At 45.2% G+C, this 17,301-nt stretch overlaps 2 protein-coding genes across 3 annotated transcripts in view; one reads left to right on the plus strand and one right to left on the minus strand.

Annotated features, from left to right (window-relative positions):
* The window catches only part of LOC308427852 (Krueppel-like factor 3), a 219,130-nt gene that overhangs the window by 77,395 nt on the left and 124,434 nt on the right, over nucleotides 1–17,301 (plus strand). The window lies entirely within an intron of this gene.
* On the minus strand, nucleotides 12,511–14,796 carry TLR10 (toll like receptor 10; the record flags this gene model as incomplete). Its single annotated transcript, XM_080926161.1, has 1 exon — nucleotides 12,511–14,796. One exon carries the CDS (start codon nucleotides 14,794–14,796, stop codon nucleotides 12,511–12,513), a length of 2,286 nt encoding a protein of 761 aa, XP_080782287.1.

A 17,301-nucleotide genomic window follows, 5' to 3' on the forward strand; every position in this document is an offset into this window, starting at 1 on the left:
GGGCAGAAGCAAGGTACAGAAGCAGAAGCATAGCAACAGGGTTTTAATTGGTTAGTTTAAATGTGGCCAGGGAGTGAGCCCAAGGACATGGCTCTAAGGAAACAGCTTTTGATACCAGCTGGGGCTGCAGCTCCTGAGAATAGTTGCCTTGGGCTTATCTAAGTGTGGGAACTATGGCAGACATATGGCTCCAAGGACACAACTCTTGGTTCTAGTCGGGGGCTGCAGCTTATCTGAAAGCTGGGCTTGTCTGAATGTCTTCTGTTCTTTGTCTATTGCTAGCTGGCCGCCCACCGGTATCTTGCTTGGCCACCTGGGACCCCGACCCAGCCTGCACAGCCTTACAGACCCAAGTTCTCAGAAGAGGAGGGCGGCCTTGGCCCCTCCTTTGGGACAAGGAGTTGTTTTTCGTCCTTGCTTTAACATGTGTGGCGGGATGTCCTTGCCTTGGTCCAGGTGGTCAACTGCAGATATTTTTGTTCTGACAGAGACTGGGCTGTCCTCTGGCTCACTTTTGTTTCAGTATTTTTTATCCTTGCCTGCTCTGGGCCTAGCACGAAATGGCGTTATTGCAGCTAAAGCAGGAGGGGGTCTTTCAATGCTTGGGGTCTGTGTGATTGTGCTCTCATGTGAATGGCTGGAGAAGCTACAGGTGTGTTTTAGGGTTCCTGTTGCTGGGATGAAACGCTATGACCAAAGTAACTTGGGGAGGGAAGGGTTTATTCAGCTTTATGCTTCCACATCACTGGTTGTGTTGGGATTCTGTAAACCCCACCCCTCAATTACCCAGCAGTGGCCAGGTATGCTCCGCCCCAGTGACCTGACACTATAAAAGGAGCTGCTTGATCCCTCCTCTCTCTCTTGCTCTTGTGCTCTTGCAGCCTTGCTCTCCCACTCCTACTCCTCCTTTTCCCCTTCCCTTCCCCCCCTCTGCCCATGTGCTCATGGCCGGCCTCTACTCCTCTACTTCTCTCTCTCTCTCTCTCTCTCTCTCTCTCTCTCTCTCTCTCTCTCTCCCTCTCCCTCTCCCTCTCTCTCTCTCTCTCTCTCTCTCTCTCTCTCTCTCTCTCTCTCTCTCTCTGCCTCTACCACCCTCTTAACTCTCCCATGACCTGAATAAACTCTTCTCTACTACATTGTGTGGCTGGTCCCTCAGGGGGAAGAGATTCCCAACATGGGCCCCACAGAGGCATCTCCCTTGCCTCCCACTCTCTTCATCCTTCCCCTCACATTGGTGCCGAAACCCGGGACGTTATCTTTTCACAACATTGGTGCCCCGTGACTTTTCCTTTCATTGGTGCCCCATCATCTTTCCTTACAGGCTGTCATCAACGGAAGTCAGGACAGGAATTTAAGCAGGGCAGGAACCTGAAGGCAGGTACTGATGCAGTATGCTGCTTACTGACTTATGCATCATAGCTTTCTCCTCCTGCTTCATTATAAAACCCAGGACTGCCAGCCCAGGGATGGCCCCCCCACAATGGATTGCCAACCCCCCACCAATCACTAATTTTATACAGTGCCCTACTGGGCTTGCCTGTTTATAGTCCATTTCTGTAAACAGTTACAGAGGTGTTCTCCTCTCAGATAACTATAGCTTGTGTCAAGATGACATAGAACTATCCAATATAAAGGGAAAGAAAGAAAGACATTGGTTATTTATAGAATAAATAAAAAGGCAGAGGCTGAGAAACAGGCAGGAAGCAGATGGGATCAAAGGGTCACTGGTTCTAAAGCCAGGTAGCAAGGCCAGGAACCCACTTCTGCAGTGAAGAGAACTGTTTGCTAGGGTTGGAGATGTAGCTTGGTGGTTACTTGGTTTGATCCTCACCAAAGAAAAAGAAGGAAGGAGGGAAGGAAATTTAAGGCCCAGACTGAGTCTTATCTACTTGAGGCTCCCATGAATGAGATGAGAGATCAGGGATCGATGCAAAAGGTTTATTAGTCCAGTGCACTGGGGTGGCCTACATCCAGAGGAGAAATGACCCCGAAAGGCTATTACAAGCAGTTTTATACTTTTTATGAGTACAGGTTATATCAGCAAGGTTACAGTTTAAACTTAATGGCTAAGCATATTGGCTTTTGAATCCATTGGCTAGCAAGCATGTTACAGGCATTCAAACTATATCTGGGACCAGAGGGTCAGGTGACTATCAGTCAGTACATTCTGCTTTTTCAAGAATGCTTCTGCTCCTCCCATGCACTGTGGGTAGAGAATGAAACTTGGCCTAGCCATGACCTGAGGCAGTAGGTGTAAGGCTGGCAAAAGCCCCTAGGGTCCTTCAGAAAAAAGAAAGGAAGGAAGGGAAGGAGGGAGGGAGGGAGGGAAGGAGGGAGGGAGGGAGAGAAGGAGAAAGGAGGAAAAGAAGGAAGGAAGGGAGGGAGGGAGGGAGAGAAGGAGAAAGGAGGAAAAGAAGGAAGGAAGGAAGGGAGGGAGGGTGGGAGGGAGGGAGGGAGGGAGGAAGGAAGGAGGGAAAGTTGGGACCACCTCTATGTCTTCTCTACTCCATCCCTCAGGAAGAAACAATGCCTCACAGACAATGGCTGGGATTTTGTTGTTTGGTTGTTTGGTTTGAGTTCTGTTTCTTTCAGGACTGGCTATCAAACCCAGCACTTTATACCCACAGTGCTGATGCCCTGGTCCCCTCTAAGACAGACTTGATTCTAAGCTGCCAGAAACAACAAGTGCCAAGATGCATGCCAGTTCCTTCTGACCCTGCTCTTTCTCAGGTGCCCTTGGGGCTTGTTGGGAAGAGGAGCCTCAGCAGAGGAAAGTGCCACCCGCTGAACCATTCACAAAACTCAGGCACTGCTGGGCCAGAGGCTGCCCAAGTCTGTTACTTACTAGGGTCTTCCTGGGTCTAGGTGACCCTAACTGTGTTCTCCAGGTTTCCCAAGAGGGTCAGCTTAGCCACTAGGTGGCCTTCTTATAGACCATCTTTCTTTATGGTCAGCCAATAGGACAAAAGAAAGAAGCTAGCCACAGCATAGAAGCACAAAGCATGTATCAATAAGAAAGCGAAGGATACTTCCCAATCAACACAGCATACTTCAGCTGTGGGCACATGTGGAACAGAACTATGTTTGGGGAAATTAGCCCTCTTGGGGTGCATATGTCAGTGGAAGAGAGAGAAAGACTGGCTGGACTTCACCTATAACTACCTTTTTAAGGTAGAAGTGTAAATCATGCCCTTTCAAGAAGTAGTAAATCTATAATATGCGTTGAAAAATCCCTTACTTGAGCGCTAGGGACCCAAAGTACTTTTTAAACTTTCATATTTTTTTTCAAGTTTGGAAATCTAAACACAGACTTTACATGTTCATGTTCCATGTGATGACAGGACCTAGGAAAGGGAGACCAGAACATGCCCCTGGAGGGTTATCGAAATTATAATAAGTAATGTGGGAAGTCCTGCTTTAATGGTGGGTGGGCACTGGCTCACTGTTCTTTGATTCTTTTTAGAAAAATGTAAATACTGTGTGTGTGTATGATGTGTGTGTATGTGCAAGATATGTGTGTGTTCATGGTGTGTGCGTGAATGATGTCTGTATGCATGATATGTGTGTTCATTATATATATGTGTGCAAGACATGTACGTACATTTGTGCGAATAACATGTATATGGTGTGTGTCCTGTATGATGTGTATATGTTACATGTATGTGAATGATGTGTGTGTGCATAACATGTGTGTATGCATGATGTATTAAGAGCTATTGCACTGGCCTATTCCTTGCTTTTTGACTGTTCATGCAATGTGACTGCTAGAGGTCCTGCTGTTTTGACTTCCCACTGTGATGGGTCTCTCGATTGTAGAGTAGAATAAACTTTTTCTCTCCTCAGTTGTTTTTCTCATAGCGACAAGAAGTGGAATCGAGTTTCAAATGCATCCTATACTCATGGCCTGAAGGGAACTTTATTCAATATTATTATTATTATTATTATTATTATTATTATTATTATTATTATTATTATATTATATTATTATTGCTTTTGCTAGCATTTATGGTTTTGGGGGATCAAACTTACAGCCATGCAAATAATGGCCAAGCACTCTACCCCGATTTATAGTTTTTGGCATGATGTCAGGAGCAGACTTCTCCATTTTTAACATCACATTGATGTTCAGGGTTTCAGATTTTGCCAAGTGTGGTGGCTCACATCTATAACCCTGCGACACAAGAGGCTGAGGTAAGACAGGATAGCCTGGGCTACTGGAGTAAGAGTTCATTTTAGAAAAAAAAATGATCATTTTGGAGCATTTCAGATTTCAGGTTTTCAAATGATATATGCTTAACCTGTTATAGTTTCTTGTTAACACAGATCTTCCCAAACAATAGATGACATACAAAGAGTTATTGTCATATGAGCACCTGCAGATTAGAGTTAAAAGATCACCTGCCTCATCTACTTGTCTATCTGTTTGTTGGGACAGAGTCTCTTTGTGTAGACCAGGCTGGCCAGAACTAACTTTGTAGACCAGGCTGGCCTCAAACTCACCGAGATCCTCCAGCCTGTTTCTTGCTGTTTTGTCTTTGTTTTTGAAGAAAGGGTCTTGCTATGCAGATCATGGCAATCCTTCTGCCCCAGCTTCCCAAGTGATGGGATTTCAGACAACAGGAGAGTACCACCATGCTGGGTTGACTTGCTGAGCTGTGAGGGACAAAGGAGTAGATATGCCAGCAGTTTAGACAGCACTTGATACATAGCCCATGCATAGTAAAAGCCAGTCGAAAAAGTAAAACAATCCTTACCCTTAAAGAGAGATCACTATCTGGACGAGGTTTCTCTTTGTACCCCTGGCTGTCCTGGAACTCATTCAGTAGACCAGGTGATCTTTCATCCCTCTAGGATGTAACAGTTTTACAAACATGAAAGCGTGAGTGGGGAAAAGTTCCTGGATGTGTGCCAACAACGTTAGTTGCCACCTCTGATGCAGAAACCACCTACGTCCACTGGCAGCTCTTCTGAGTTGGGAAGAGGGCATCCTTGGAAGAGGAACCGTATCTTTTCAGTGGACACTGTGTGGGAAGAGGCCGCAGTGGCAGACCTCTGAGCACTGCCAATTTCTTCCGTTTGATTATTTCTTCCCTCCAAGGGTGAATGTACTGACTGGGTTCCTTCTAGTAATTCATCCTCCTTGGAGAGCAAGTGTAACTACTAAGGGTGCCACAAGGTGGCGCTGTAACCCAAAACTTGAGCACCCCATTGGGGGTGGGGGGTGGGGGAAACCCTAGGTTCTTTTTAAAGTTTTTTTTTTTTTTTTTTTTTTTTGCCCAGGGCTCCTAGGACTGTTGTGTAGTTGCAAACTAGAGCAATCTTGCTGAAAGGAAAGTTCTGGTTCAGTAGGTCTGGGGTGGAACCTGAAATGCTTGCTATGTTTCTAGCAGACTCTCAGATTATCATCTTTTATTAACTCTGTCCCTGGTTCCAGAGTTTAGTTTTCATTTCTCTTCTGTTATGCTTGATTGGAAAGAAGGAAAATCTAAATTGATGGGAAAGGGACTATGTATGCTCTCTGTCTTTAAGAGGCAACGGAGAAAGAGGAGGAGGCTGGGGAGGAGGAAGAGGAGGAGGAGGAGTGGAGGGAGGGATGAGGAAACTTGGGCAGCTCTCTCTAAGCGGTCCAACCCACAAGTCCAGTTGCAGCACACACTGCCCCGTCCCCTTACCTCCCACTGCCCACCAGCACTGATCCGGCTAAGCAGGTGCTCTGGTCCAGGAGAGCTGTGCAGCCCTCAGGATCCCTCTGAGACCTTCTTTACGGCACAGGGATTTATTAGAGAATTCAGCACAGAATTTACATTAGACAATTCCAGGTGCTGCAGCAAATACTCCGAAGTGCTCCCCTCAAAAACTAACCTAGAGGCACGTGCAGAGTCCATACTGGGGAGAGCTAGCTAGCCACAGGCCGTCAGGACAGGAAGAGCTGCTTTGCTGATGCCGTTATTCTTACAAGCACAGTCGATCTATTTTAATACATCAACTTCTGCTTCCCCAAGTGAGAAGGGCTCACAGGCAACAGCACATAAAGTGAAACCATTTCTTGTCCAGTGGGGCCCCTTGACTCCTGGCAGGCCCTTGTTTTGACACAGGGGTGGGGGCGGAGTTATTCTCAATGTTTCCTGCAATTCTTCTTCTCTGGCAGACTCTGACTTATTTTCTAGATTTGGGTCACCCCCGCCCCTTCCCTCCTTCCCTCCGTCAACTTCCTGTGTAGCTGAGGATGGCCTCGAACCTCTGATATTCCTGACTCCTAAGTGCTGGAATTACAGGTGTGTGCCACAGCACTTGGCTATGTGCTGGTGTCGATAAGACACAGCCCCTTCTCAAATCCTACACAGTCTAGCATCTGGGTTCCATCTCCAGCCCCCATATCATTTCTTCACAGTTTGTTTCCTTAACATAGTTCAAAACAAAGTCATATGAACAGTTGGCTCTTGGCTATTCATCGGTTCGGTTTAACGTCTGCCCAGCTTCTTGTACGGAAGGCCAAGGCTCTAAACTTCTGCAAGGCCTAGATTACATTAACTGTGAGTTAATGTTCTCCTCAGTCTTCTCCCCCAATTTGCATAAAGCCTACAGCAGAGAGTTCCAGCAGTGCACACGTGCGGAAGTAAAAACTGGTCCCCGCTGACTTCTCTGTAACCATATGCATGAACTGACATGTGCAGGCAGGAAGAGGGGGCAGTCGTTTCAGGGTTAGCCAGACAAGGAACAGGGGTCAGAGCAGGGGGGTCTGAAGCAAAGGATATTGTATGCCTTCCCTGTTCTCCCCTGGACTTGGTATCCCCAAGGAGTGTGAGGTGAGCACTGTACAAAAGCAGCTCACTGCAGACTGGCCCCGGCACATGCATATGCAGTGTTCACAGTTTTTTTGTTCTGTTATTCAACAAATCATTATAGGACTCCTATCAAAATAGAATGGATGGATTTTATTGCATGAAAATTGCAGAGAACATAATCACTAACAATAAATTCAACATTGGATTACAGAGTAAAGACACCCAATACCTTTTTGAGGTTTAGAAAGTTCTCGGCCATAGCCAAACACCTCCATGGAGAGAACAAAACATCACAAGCTTGAACCCACTGTGACACCAAATCAAGAACGACATTGGTAGGGTTAATACAGCAATCTACAGCAATCTACAGGTTTGATGCAATCCCCATCAACATTCCAACTCAGTTCTTCATAGAGATAAAAAGAGAAATTTGTAAATTCATTTGGAATAACAAAAAAAAAAAAAAAAAAAAAAAAAAAAACCCAGGATACAGAAAACTATTCTCAACAATAAAAGAACTTCAGGGGAAATCACCATTTCTAACCTCAAGCTGTATTACAGAGTAATAGTGATAAAAACTGTATGGTATTGGTACAGAGACATGCAGGTAGATCAATGGAATAGAACTGAAGACCCAGAAATGAACCCACACACCTATGATCACTTGATCTTTGACAAAGGAGCTAAAACCATCCATTGGGGAAAAAAATAGCATTTTCAAAAAAAATGGTGCTTGTCCAACTGGTGGTCAGCATGTAGAAGAATGCAAATTGATGTATAATTATTGCCCTGTACAAAGCTCAAGTCCAAGTGGATCAAGGACCTCCACATAAAACCAGATACATTTAAACTAATAGGAGAGACACTGGGGAAGAGCCTCTAACACATGGACACAGGGAAGTTTTCCTAAACAGAATGCCAATGGCTAATGCTCTAAGATCAAGAATAAACAAATAGGGACTCATAAAATTGTAAACTTCTGTAAAGCTAAGGAAACTGTCATTAGGACAAAATGGCAACCAACAGATTGGGAAAAGATCTTTACCAATTTTACATCCAATAGAGGGCTAATATACAATGTATACAAAGAACTCAAGAAGTTAGACTCCAGGGCTGGAGAGATCGCTCAGCAGTTAAGAGCACTGACTGCTCTTGCAGAGGTTCTGAGTTCAATTTCCAGCAACCACATGGTGGCTCACAACCATCTGTAATAGAATCCAGTGCTCTCTTCTGGTGTGTCTGAAGACAGCTACAGTGTACTCACAAACAAACAAACAAACAAACAAATAAATAGAAGTTAGACTCCAGAGAATCAAATAACCCTATTAAAAATGGGGAACAGAACTAAACAATGAATTTTCAACTGAGGAATATTGAATGACTGAGAAGCACCTAAAGAAATGTTCAACATCTTTAGTCATCAGGGAAATGCAAATTAAAACAACCTGAGATTCTACCTCACACCAGTCAGAATGGCTAAGATCAAAAACTCAGGTGACAGCAGATGCTGGTGAGAATGTGGAGAAAGAGGAACACTTCTCCACTGCTGGTGGGATTGCAAGCTGGTAAAACCACTCTGGAAATCAGTCTGGCATTTCCTCAGAAAATTGGACATAGTACTCCCTGAGGACCCAGCTATTACACTCCTGAGCATATACCCTAAAGATGCTCCAATATACAATAAGGATACATGCTCCACTATGTTCAAAGCAGCCCTATGTATAATAGCCAGGACCTGGAAAGAACCCAGATGTCCTTCAACAGAGGAATGGATACAGAAAATGTGGTACATTTACACAACGGTTTAATACTCACCTATTAAAAACAATGACTACATGAAATTCTTAGAGAAACGGATGGATCTAGAAAATATCATCCTGAGTGAGGCAACCCAATCACAAAAAAAAAAAAAAAAAAAAAAAAAAAAAAAAAAAAAAAAAAAAAAAAAATCCATAGTATGTACCCACTTATAAGTGGATATTAGCCCCAAAGCTCCAAATACCCAAGATACAATTCACAGACCACATGAAGCTCAAGAAAAAGGGAGACCAAAGTGCAAATGCTTCTGTCCTTCTTAGAAGAGGGAACAAAAGTATTCTCAGGAGGAAAAGCAAAGACAAAGTCTGGAGCAGAGACTGAGATAAAGGTCATCCAGAGACTGCCCCACCTAGGGATCCAGCCCATATACAGTCAGCAAATCCAGACACTATTGTGGATGCCAAGAAGTGCTTACAGACAGGCGCCTGATATAGCTGTCTTCTGAGAGGCTCTGCCAGGTCATGACAAATACAAAGATGGATGCTCACAGCCAACCACTGGACTGAGAACAGGGTCCCGGATGGAGGAGTTAGAGAAAGGACCGAAGGAGCTGAAGGGGTTTACAACCCCATAGGAAGAACAACAATATCACCAACCAGACCCCTCAGAGCTCCCAGGGACTAAGCCACCAACCAAAGAGCACACACGGAGGGACCCATGGCTCCAGCCGCGTATGTAGCAGCGGATGGCCTTATGGGACATCAATGGGAGGAGAGGCCCTTGGTACTGTGAAGGCTGCACGCCAGGGTGGGAAAGCAGGAGGGAGTGGATGGGTGGGAGGGGAGCTCCCTCACAGAGGCAAGGGGAGGAAGGATAAAAAAGGGGGTTTCTAGAGGGGAAACTGGGAAAGGGGATAACATTTGAAATGTAAATAAAGAAAATATCCAATAAAAGAAAAGAAATGGCATTTCAACCCCCTTTTGAGTTTCAGTAAAAGCTATTGGAGGAATTTCTCATGGTTTAATAGCTTGGCAAAAGAGCTAGCTGGTCCCAAACTGGCAGAGTAATTATTTCATTTTTATGTTTAAAAATCATATTTATTTATTTATATCGTGGACAGAAGATAGCCTGTAGGAGTCAGGTCCTTCTACCATGTGGGTCCAGACTTGGTGGCAGGCGACTCCACTCGCTGAGACAACTCATTGGCTCACAAATCATTTCACACTGAGTGAGTGTCACTGGGTTGCTGCCAGTGCCTTATCTGAAACAAGCCATAGACCCATGGGGCAGGGAGGACTAATGAATGTCAGGCCGCAAAGACTGGATAATCTCTTCTTGGGGCTGCCCAAGAGTGTACACATCCCTTGGGGAAACATGCAGAGCCATAGACGTAGTTTCCCATACATGAAAGCAATTTGGTTTAAACACACGCTTTAATCCGGATGAACGCCCATGAGGGATCCCATGATATACAAATAAAGATGAATAAAGAATACTTACTTGTGTGGGCCTCCGTCTATAAGATGTTTGCTGACCTGCCTTCCCTGCACCTATGTGAAAACCAGGCAGGGAGGTTCATGGCTGCCATCTCATTGCTGCTGAGGTCAAAGCAGGCAGTTTTTTGGGAACTCGCTGGCAGGTGCCGTGTGATACTCCGTCTCAAAAACTGGGGTGGGAAGCAGTTGAGAAGACACCGGTGTCAACCTCTGTCACCCATGTGCACTCGTGCTTGTATATAAACGTGTGCGCACACAGATAAAATAAAACTACTCAGTTAAAAAAAGAGAATGATCAGTCATGAATTGCTTATCGTCTTGTAGGACCCGTGGAGGTTGTCTGCAGACCCCAGGCCCCATCATTGTCGGGTGCTTCTGGGCCAGTGTGTAATCCGTAGGGGAAGACAGGAACAGGGCTATAACTAATCCTATAACCAGGACATGGTCTCACACTTGCATACAGTAGGCAGAGTGGGTCTTCTCTCTGTGGATTCCTCGTCTACACTGGTTGGTACTAACTGTGCTATGCCGTGACGTAGCTGGATGGCATCCGGGAGCGAAACCGGAGATGTCTGTCTGAAACCGTCTGGATTCTAGTGGATGATGCCAGGGACCAGACAGGATAAGCAGAAGATCCGCAGCATAAAAAAAAAAAAAAAAAAAAAAAAAAAAAGCAAAAGCTTTCAGGAGATGAAAGTTTGGTGGATGAGCAGGCCATCCTCAGCTAGCTCATCCGGGTATCTCCACAGGGAATGTAGCTGGAGATAGTGGACCATGATAAGCTGTTTCGGGAATACGTGAATGGGTTTAGCATCCTGGTTTCAATGATATAATGGTATAAAGGACACTGTTTTCATTCACAGACTTTAACTTAATTTTAGAATCTATACTCATTCCTTGTTAGAGCAATGGCACCTTGAGCACCAGGCGCCCTCTGAAGACAAGCGCCTCTGGTTAGAGGACACAAGTCGAGCTGCGGGGGTCGAGCGCCCTTGCTCCATTTCCCTGACTCAGACCTAGATGACCCCCATCTTGGGTTGTTCCTTTGCCACTGGACAGCTGGAGCCCATTGTCCAACCCTGGCAGGCAGATCTTTATGAGTTCAAAGTCAGTCTGTTCCACATAATACTAAGTGAGTTAAAGCGGCATAGTGAGACCAAGTCTCGATGACAACTCAATAAAGAAATGAAATTGATATCAAGTATAAGGGACATCCAAACCCTTGGTTGCCTTTGTAGGGGACTTCAAGTGGCACCATTAGAGTTGGGGTCCCTCAAGGAGCCTAAGGGGATTGATGCCTCATGACTAAAGGCACAGCAGAGCAGGTAGAAACTCTAAGAGCACAGAAGTAAGCCTAGCAAGATACCAGTGATTACGTTTTCCCAGCAAATCACCAAGAGGTGTCCTTCATCCTCATCCTCTATATGACAACAAGTTCTGGATTATGGACCAAAGGGATGATGGACCACTCTTTGGCTGATCTGAATGTCAGACTCCATAGCATGTAGCTGATAGAAGGAGAGTGTGGTTTGGGCAGTGGGGATCCGGCAATGAGAAGACAGGACAGTGGGAGGCTTTCTATAGAAAACCCAAATTGCAAATGACCGGCTATAGGCAGGATATTGCAAAGGGCCAGGCAGGGCTCTCACCTTCAGAATTACTGTGCAAGGCTGGACAAGATAGAGATCAATCAGGTAGAAGAAGCAAAGGCTACTTCGCTGTAGTCTGGTAGGAAAACCATTAGCACAGGTGTTTGAGGCCAAAACTTAAAGCCTCCTTTTCTTCATTTGAAATGAAAAAAAAAAATATGCCTGGTAATCTGATTTCTTACTCATTTCCATCACCCTGCTGCTGTCTTTGGGAGTTCCACTGTGGTAGAGAGAACAGGGAGCTCAGAGGACAGTTGCCATCGGTCAGATGTAGAACCCCTCCCCGCTCAGCATCTGCTTGGAGTTTGAAGATGACAGTCGGTCGTAGTTGGAGTCTTTACCACATTTTCTGAGAGAGTAGAAACAGACGGTTCTGAGCAAGGCAGAAGCGCAGGACCGACCACATTTGTCCACAGGCTGATATAGCCTTTGATTTCAATATATAAACTAACATACTGATATGTGTCTCCACACCATTCTTTTTAATGGCTATGTATCATTCTGTTACATAGACATATTGTAAGGTACTGCATTGATTTTTGTTCTGCAGATATTTAGAATATATTTAAACTCATGATTATGAGCAAGGCTGGGAACCTATTTACACAAATTTTTACATAGTTGTTTCTGAGGACATAGTCTAAGAAGTCTTTTAAGGAGTTGACACAAAAGAAAAAAACCTTTTCTTTTAAAATTTTAGTAGCTAAAACAAAATCGCCATCTTGAAGGTTATATACACTTCTCTCTCAACAATGCATGTGGGTTCATTTCAATAGGCGTTTAGAAGCTGTCTGTTCTAACCAGAGATATGGCAGAGCCTTGTCATTCCTCATTAGGCTCGGTAAATGTCCGTAGTTCACACCTTCCCCTTGTGTCTGATAAGTTAACGTTAATAGCAGCTCGAAGGTTTGCCAAGAACAGCTTACATTTGCACTTGTCCTTGGGCCACTCTAAGTACACGTTCTTTTCCAAAATGTCTCTCAGCTTAGGAAACCTGGTAGGAACACAGTAGGAGGGAATTGGTTCTCGTAAGATGGGAATGACAGAATTGTAGCTGGGGTTGTGATGGGCAAGATAGAATTCATAATGGCACCACCCGTCCTGGACGAAGCTGGGAGACAGCACAAAGATGGACTGATAGCTGCTCTCAGTGCAGCTTATAATATTCTCAGCAATGCTCCTGTCAGGGTCAAAGTCTCTCTCAGGAAGACACAGCAAGACAGAGCCATCCTCTGTCTCTAGATTGGGAATCAGTTCGTTCTTCACCCAGACGGAATCGTGTGCAGCGTAGGAGATAAACGCATGGAACTGATGGAACTGTACACCTCTCTTACTCTCCTCTCGGACTATCTTCCTAACCCTGTGCTGTGTCAGTATGCACTGGCCCAGCATCCTGAGATACCAGGGCATGTCAAAGCAAAGACTGCAGAACGCTACAACCAAACCCAGAACTAGCAGAACCAGCACAATGGTGACAATCAGCAAAGTCGTGTTGCAAGCTAATTCGGGAAGATAAACATCGTTTAATGGAGTCCCCTTTAGATTCAAAGGGTATTCACACGAGTATGAGTCTGGCCAGCCAGCCATTAAGCCCTTGGAATGTTTTTGAAGCGAAAGGAAATCTCTTAATTCACAGGTACACTGGAATGGATTTCTTCCTGCTATTAGAGTCTTTACCTCCTGGCAGCTCTGGAAAAAATTCAGAGATGGGTTGAGAATTAAATTCATCTCAATGTTCAGAAAAGAGAGCTGTTCAAAGTGACCACACCCAGGGAGGTCAGTCAGAAGGTTAAAAGCAATACTCAGCTCTCGTAAAGACTTTAGGCGGGTAATCTCTTTAGGGACTGCTCGGATTTTGTTATTGTTCAGATCAAGTGTTTGAATACTTTTAGGCAAACATCTGAAAACAGAACCATCAAATTTATTGGATGACAAGTTCAAAAGCACCAAGGTGTCTGGCCACGTGCAGTTCTCCCCGTTTGCATGTTGCAATAGGTTCTGGCTCAGATCCAAGCGGAGCAAGGACGTGTGGTTGGCAAAGAGACTCACCAGAGAGAGAGTCTCCAGTTTGTTGCCCCTCAAAATGAGAGTTTTCAAACAAGGCAGCTGGATCGGGCTTTTAAACAGGTCATCTGTTAAGATGTTATTGGCAAAATTTAAATGTTGGAAACTTTGGGGGTGACTTGGGAAGAGCAGATGCAGCATTTGTGCGTCTGATATCGTCAGGTTTTCTAAGTCCATCTGGGTAAAAAACAAGTAGATTCTATCCTGGGGAATAAAAAAGATTCTGAAATGTATGTTCTCCAAGATTATAGCTTTCATGACAGTATTTGAATAGTCAAATGAACTGTGGTCCCCATTACCCATCCCTCCAAAAGTCAGGTCCCGGATCTGGAAGTATTCCACGGATGTTCGCCACACAAACTGGAAAATGAGGAGAAGGTCGTCCCAGAGCAAGTCAGCTTTATGGAATATGAGAGTGGACGCCTTGGTATCCTCCACAGAAAGAGTCTGCAGAGTCTCATAACTTATAAACTGGCTCTTGCCATCTATCCCTGACATTTCTACTACCTTGGACGTCTTTATCCCATCACACAGCAGCACCCAGAAATGTGTGTTCGTTGGTAAAATGATGTGAAGCTTGGTCGTGTTTAGGACCGGCAGGCTGCCTTCTTCGTAGTGAGAAAGAGTGCTCAGCCCTAACAACACAGCGCTGAGATGCAAATGAGCGATCTTCTGGAGATCTGATCTTTGTATTTTCGACCCACTCAGACCTAAGGTTTCCAGATGGGGCGTGTTGCCCATCTCCTCGAAGGCAGGCAGAGTATCAAAGTCGTTGAACGAAAGATCCAAATGCCTGAGGTTGGCCAGGGAAGACCAAACGATGGACTTGAGTCGGTTGTAAGACAAGTCTAAATAGCTTAACTCCTTGTTACGGTCAAAGAGCGTGGTGTCCAGCTGCCGGAGCCTGTTATGGCACAGGATTAGAAAACGCAGCTCAGAGAAAGAGTAGAAATCTGAGCTCTGGAACTGATAGAGGAGGTTGTAGGATAAATCCAGCGTGGTTGTGGCTGGAGTCACATCTCGGGGTACCTTCCTTAAAGCCATGTTGGAGTAGTTGGAGATCAGTTCCCTTTCGCCCATGGGCCTTGGAGCCCAGGCTTCTGCTGACATGATGATGTTGTAAAGTATAAAGATGCTGCTGCTGACCCTCATTGCAGCTCCTTTGTTTCCTGCGGGAAGGAAGAATGTATCTTAAACCCCCAGAAGGCAGCACAGAAGGGTAGGTTTTCATCGGTTTAAATCCCCAGAGGGCTTTGATTTTATTGTTATTACTATTGTTATTGTTATTATTATTATTGTTATTATTATTATTATTGTTATTATTATTATTATTATTGTTATTGTTATTATTATTATTTTGTTTAATCCCAATAGCCTACTACAGTCACTGGTAGCCATACTGAATCTTTGACTTCATCTCAGAACCTTGGTTGACAGAGCTCGGAGCCAGTTACTGCGGGTGCCACATCCCCGACGCCGAAGTAACGCCAGATGTGCAGAGAGAACACGGGGTGAGAGATGCTCTTCTCTGCTCACTTTAAGAACTGCCTTGTCGGGCTGGAGAGATGGCTCAGTGGTTAGAGCACTGACGGCCCTTCCAAAGGTCCTAAGTTCAAATCCCAGCAACCACATGGTGGCTCACAACCATCTGTAATGAGATCTGATGTCCTCTTCTGGTGTGTCTGATGACAGCTACAGTGTACTCATAGATAAAAAATAAATCGGGCTGGAGAGATGGGTCAGCAGTTAAGAGCACTGACTGTTCTTCCAGAGGTCCTGAGTTCAATCCCCAGCAACCACATGGTGGCTCACAACCATCAGTAATACAATCCGACACCATCTTCTGATATGTCTTAAGGCAATGACACTGTACTTAACATAAAATAAATAAATCTTTAAAAAAAAAAACTGCCTTGTCAGCCTGAATCTACACCCCCCTCCTGCCCATTTGATAGCCTGAGGCTTTTAAGAAGCTTTAGTTGCTCTTGCAGAGGACAAAGCTTTGTTTCCCAGTATCTGGATGGCCCACAACAGCCTGTTACACAAGCACCAGGGCATGTGATACCCTCATCCGACCTCCAAGGGCGCCTGCACACACATAGTGCACGTAATTACACTCAGCTACATCCGTTTACACATAAAAGAAATATTTAAGAATATTGATAGAAATGTTTTTATCATCCAATATTGTGTGTTCTGAATTGCTATCACAGGATGACTGTTTAGTGGATAGAGAGCTCCTGTACAGCGGGGTGCTGAGGAAGTCCTCCGTAAGTCTGTAAAAATAAGTGAAGTCTAGCATGGAACTGTATCGCTGACAGGGCTGCCACAGACACACTAAGTCCTCGGACCCAAAACCTGTGAAAGCCTTGGTCCAGGAGAGTCATATCCTTCCTCTGGTCCATATGTGAGTGTTTATAAATTCCTGACCACGGTATGCAGAAAGTAGCAACTGCAGCTTCCTTCTCCCAAAGGATGCAGCCTGAGATGCTCTCTGACAGAGACACCCTGGTGAGAGTAGCGGGGGGGGGGGGGGGGGGGGGGCTTCCTTCTCCTCTTTACATAATAAGCTCACATAGTGAGCATGCCGTGGTTCTGGGTTGTTACTACTTAGTGGACGCTGCTCCAACAGAATGAGGGAGTGAGCATGGCCAGCCTGACCCCTGTTTCTGTGTCTGTGTGTCTCTTCTGTGTATGTCTGTCTGTCTATTCTCTCTGTAGGCCTTCATTGCCCAGTGAGGTTTCCAGGACCAATCTATGCAGCACGTGGTGTTTGCTACAAATTACGTGGATTCTGTTCTGCAGGTGTAACACTCAAGGATTGAGGGGACCATGAATGTTTTGAACTAGATGAGGATTTCAGTTGTTGGACTAACACAGAACAGAGAACTGACATCGTCACCGCATCTACTGCTCACGACAGGTACCAGCCACTGCGCTGCCAGGGATTCGTGAAGACACAGGGGAAAGAGCAGCGAGCGCCCAGAGCTGGAGGGCAACCATTTCTACACGGCATACACCCCAGGGAAGGAGGATGCCGCAAACACAGCAATGTGCGGATTCATTGGGCGCTGATGTGGAGTGGTGGGAAGGGTTGTTACCTCGAAGGTATCAGTGTGTCTGTAACTCATTCAGGTATGGTGGGGAAATAAAACACGGGCAGCTGAAATACAGGACAGTTCAAATGCTACCCCGTTCCTACAGATTTCTCTTTTTCTTCTCAAGTTTTTTTCCCCCGAGGCCCCCTGCAGTGGAGAAATTCTAAAAACAACAACAACAAAACAAAAACAAAAACAAACAAACAAACAAAAATACATATACACGGTGACCTTCCAGAATAATTTAAAAATAAGAGCTCTCTGCGTTTTAGTCCACGCTGGTGTAATAACTCACCACAGGCTGAGGAGACACCTCCTACAAGAAGTTTCTCTTCACAGTTGTGCAGAAAGAAGGCAAGATGATGGACAGGTTGGCTGGCTGAGCCCCTCAGAGGGTTCCTTCTTCACACAAAGGAGGGGAGAAAAAAAAGAGAAAAGGGGAGGGGGAGGG

Source organism: Micromys minutus, assembly GCF_963924665.1.
Source record: "Micromys minutus genome assembly, chromosome: 1".
NCBI classification, from domain to species: domain Eukaryota; kingdom Metazoa; phylum Chordata; class Mammalia; order Rodentia; family Muridae; genus Micromys; species Micromys minutus.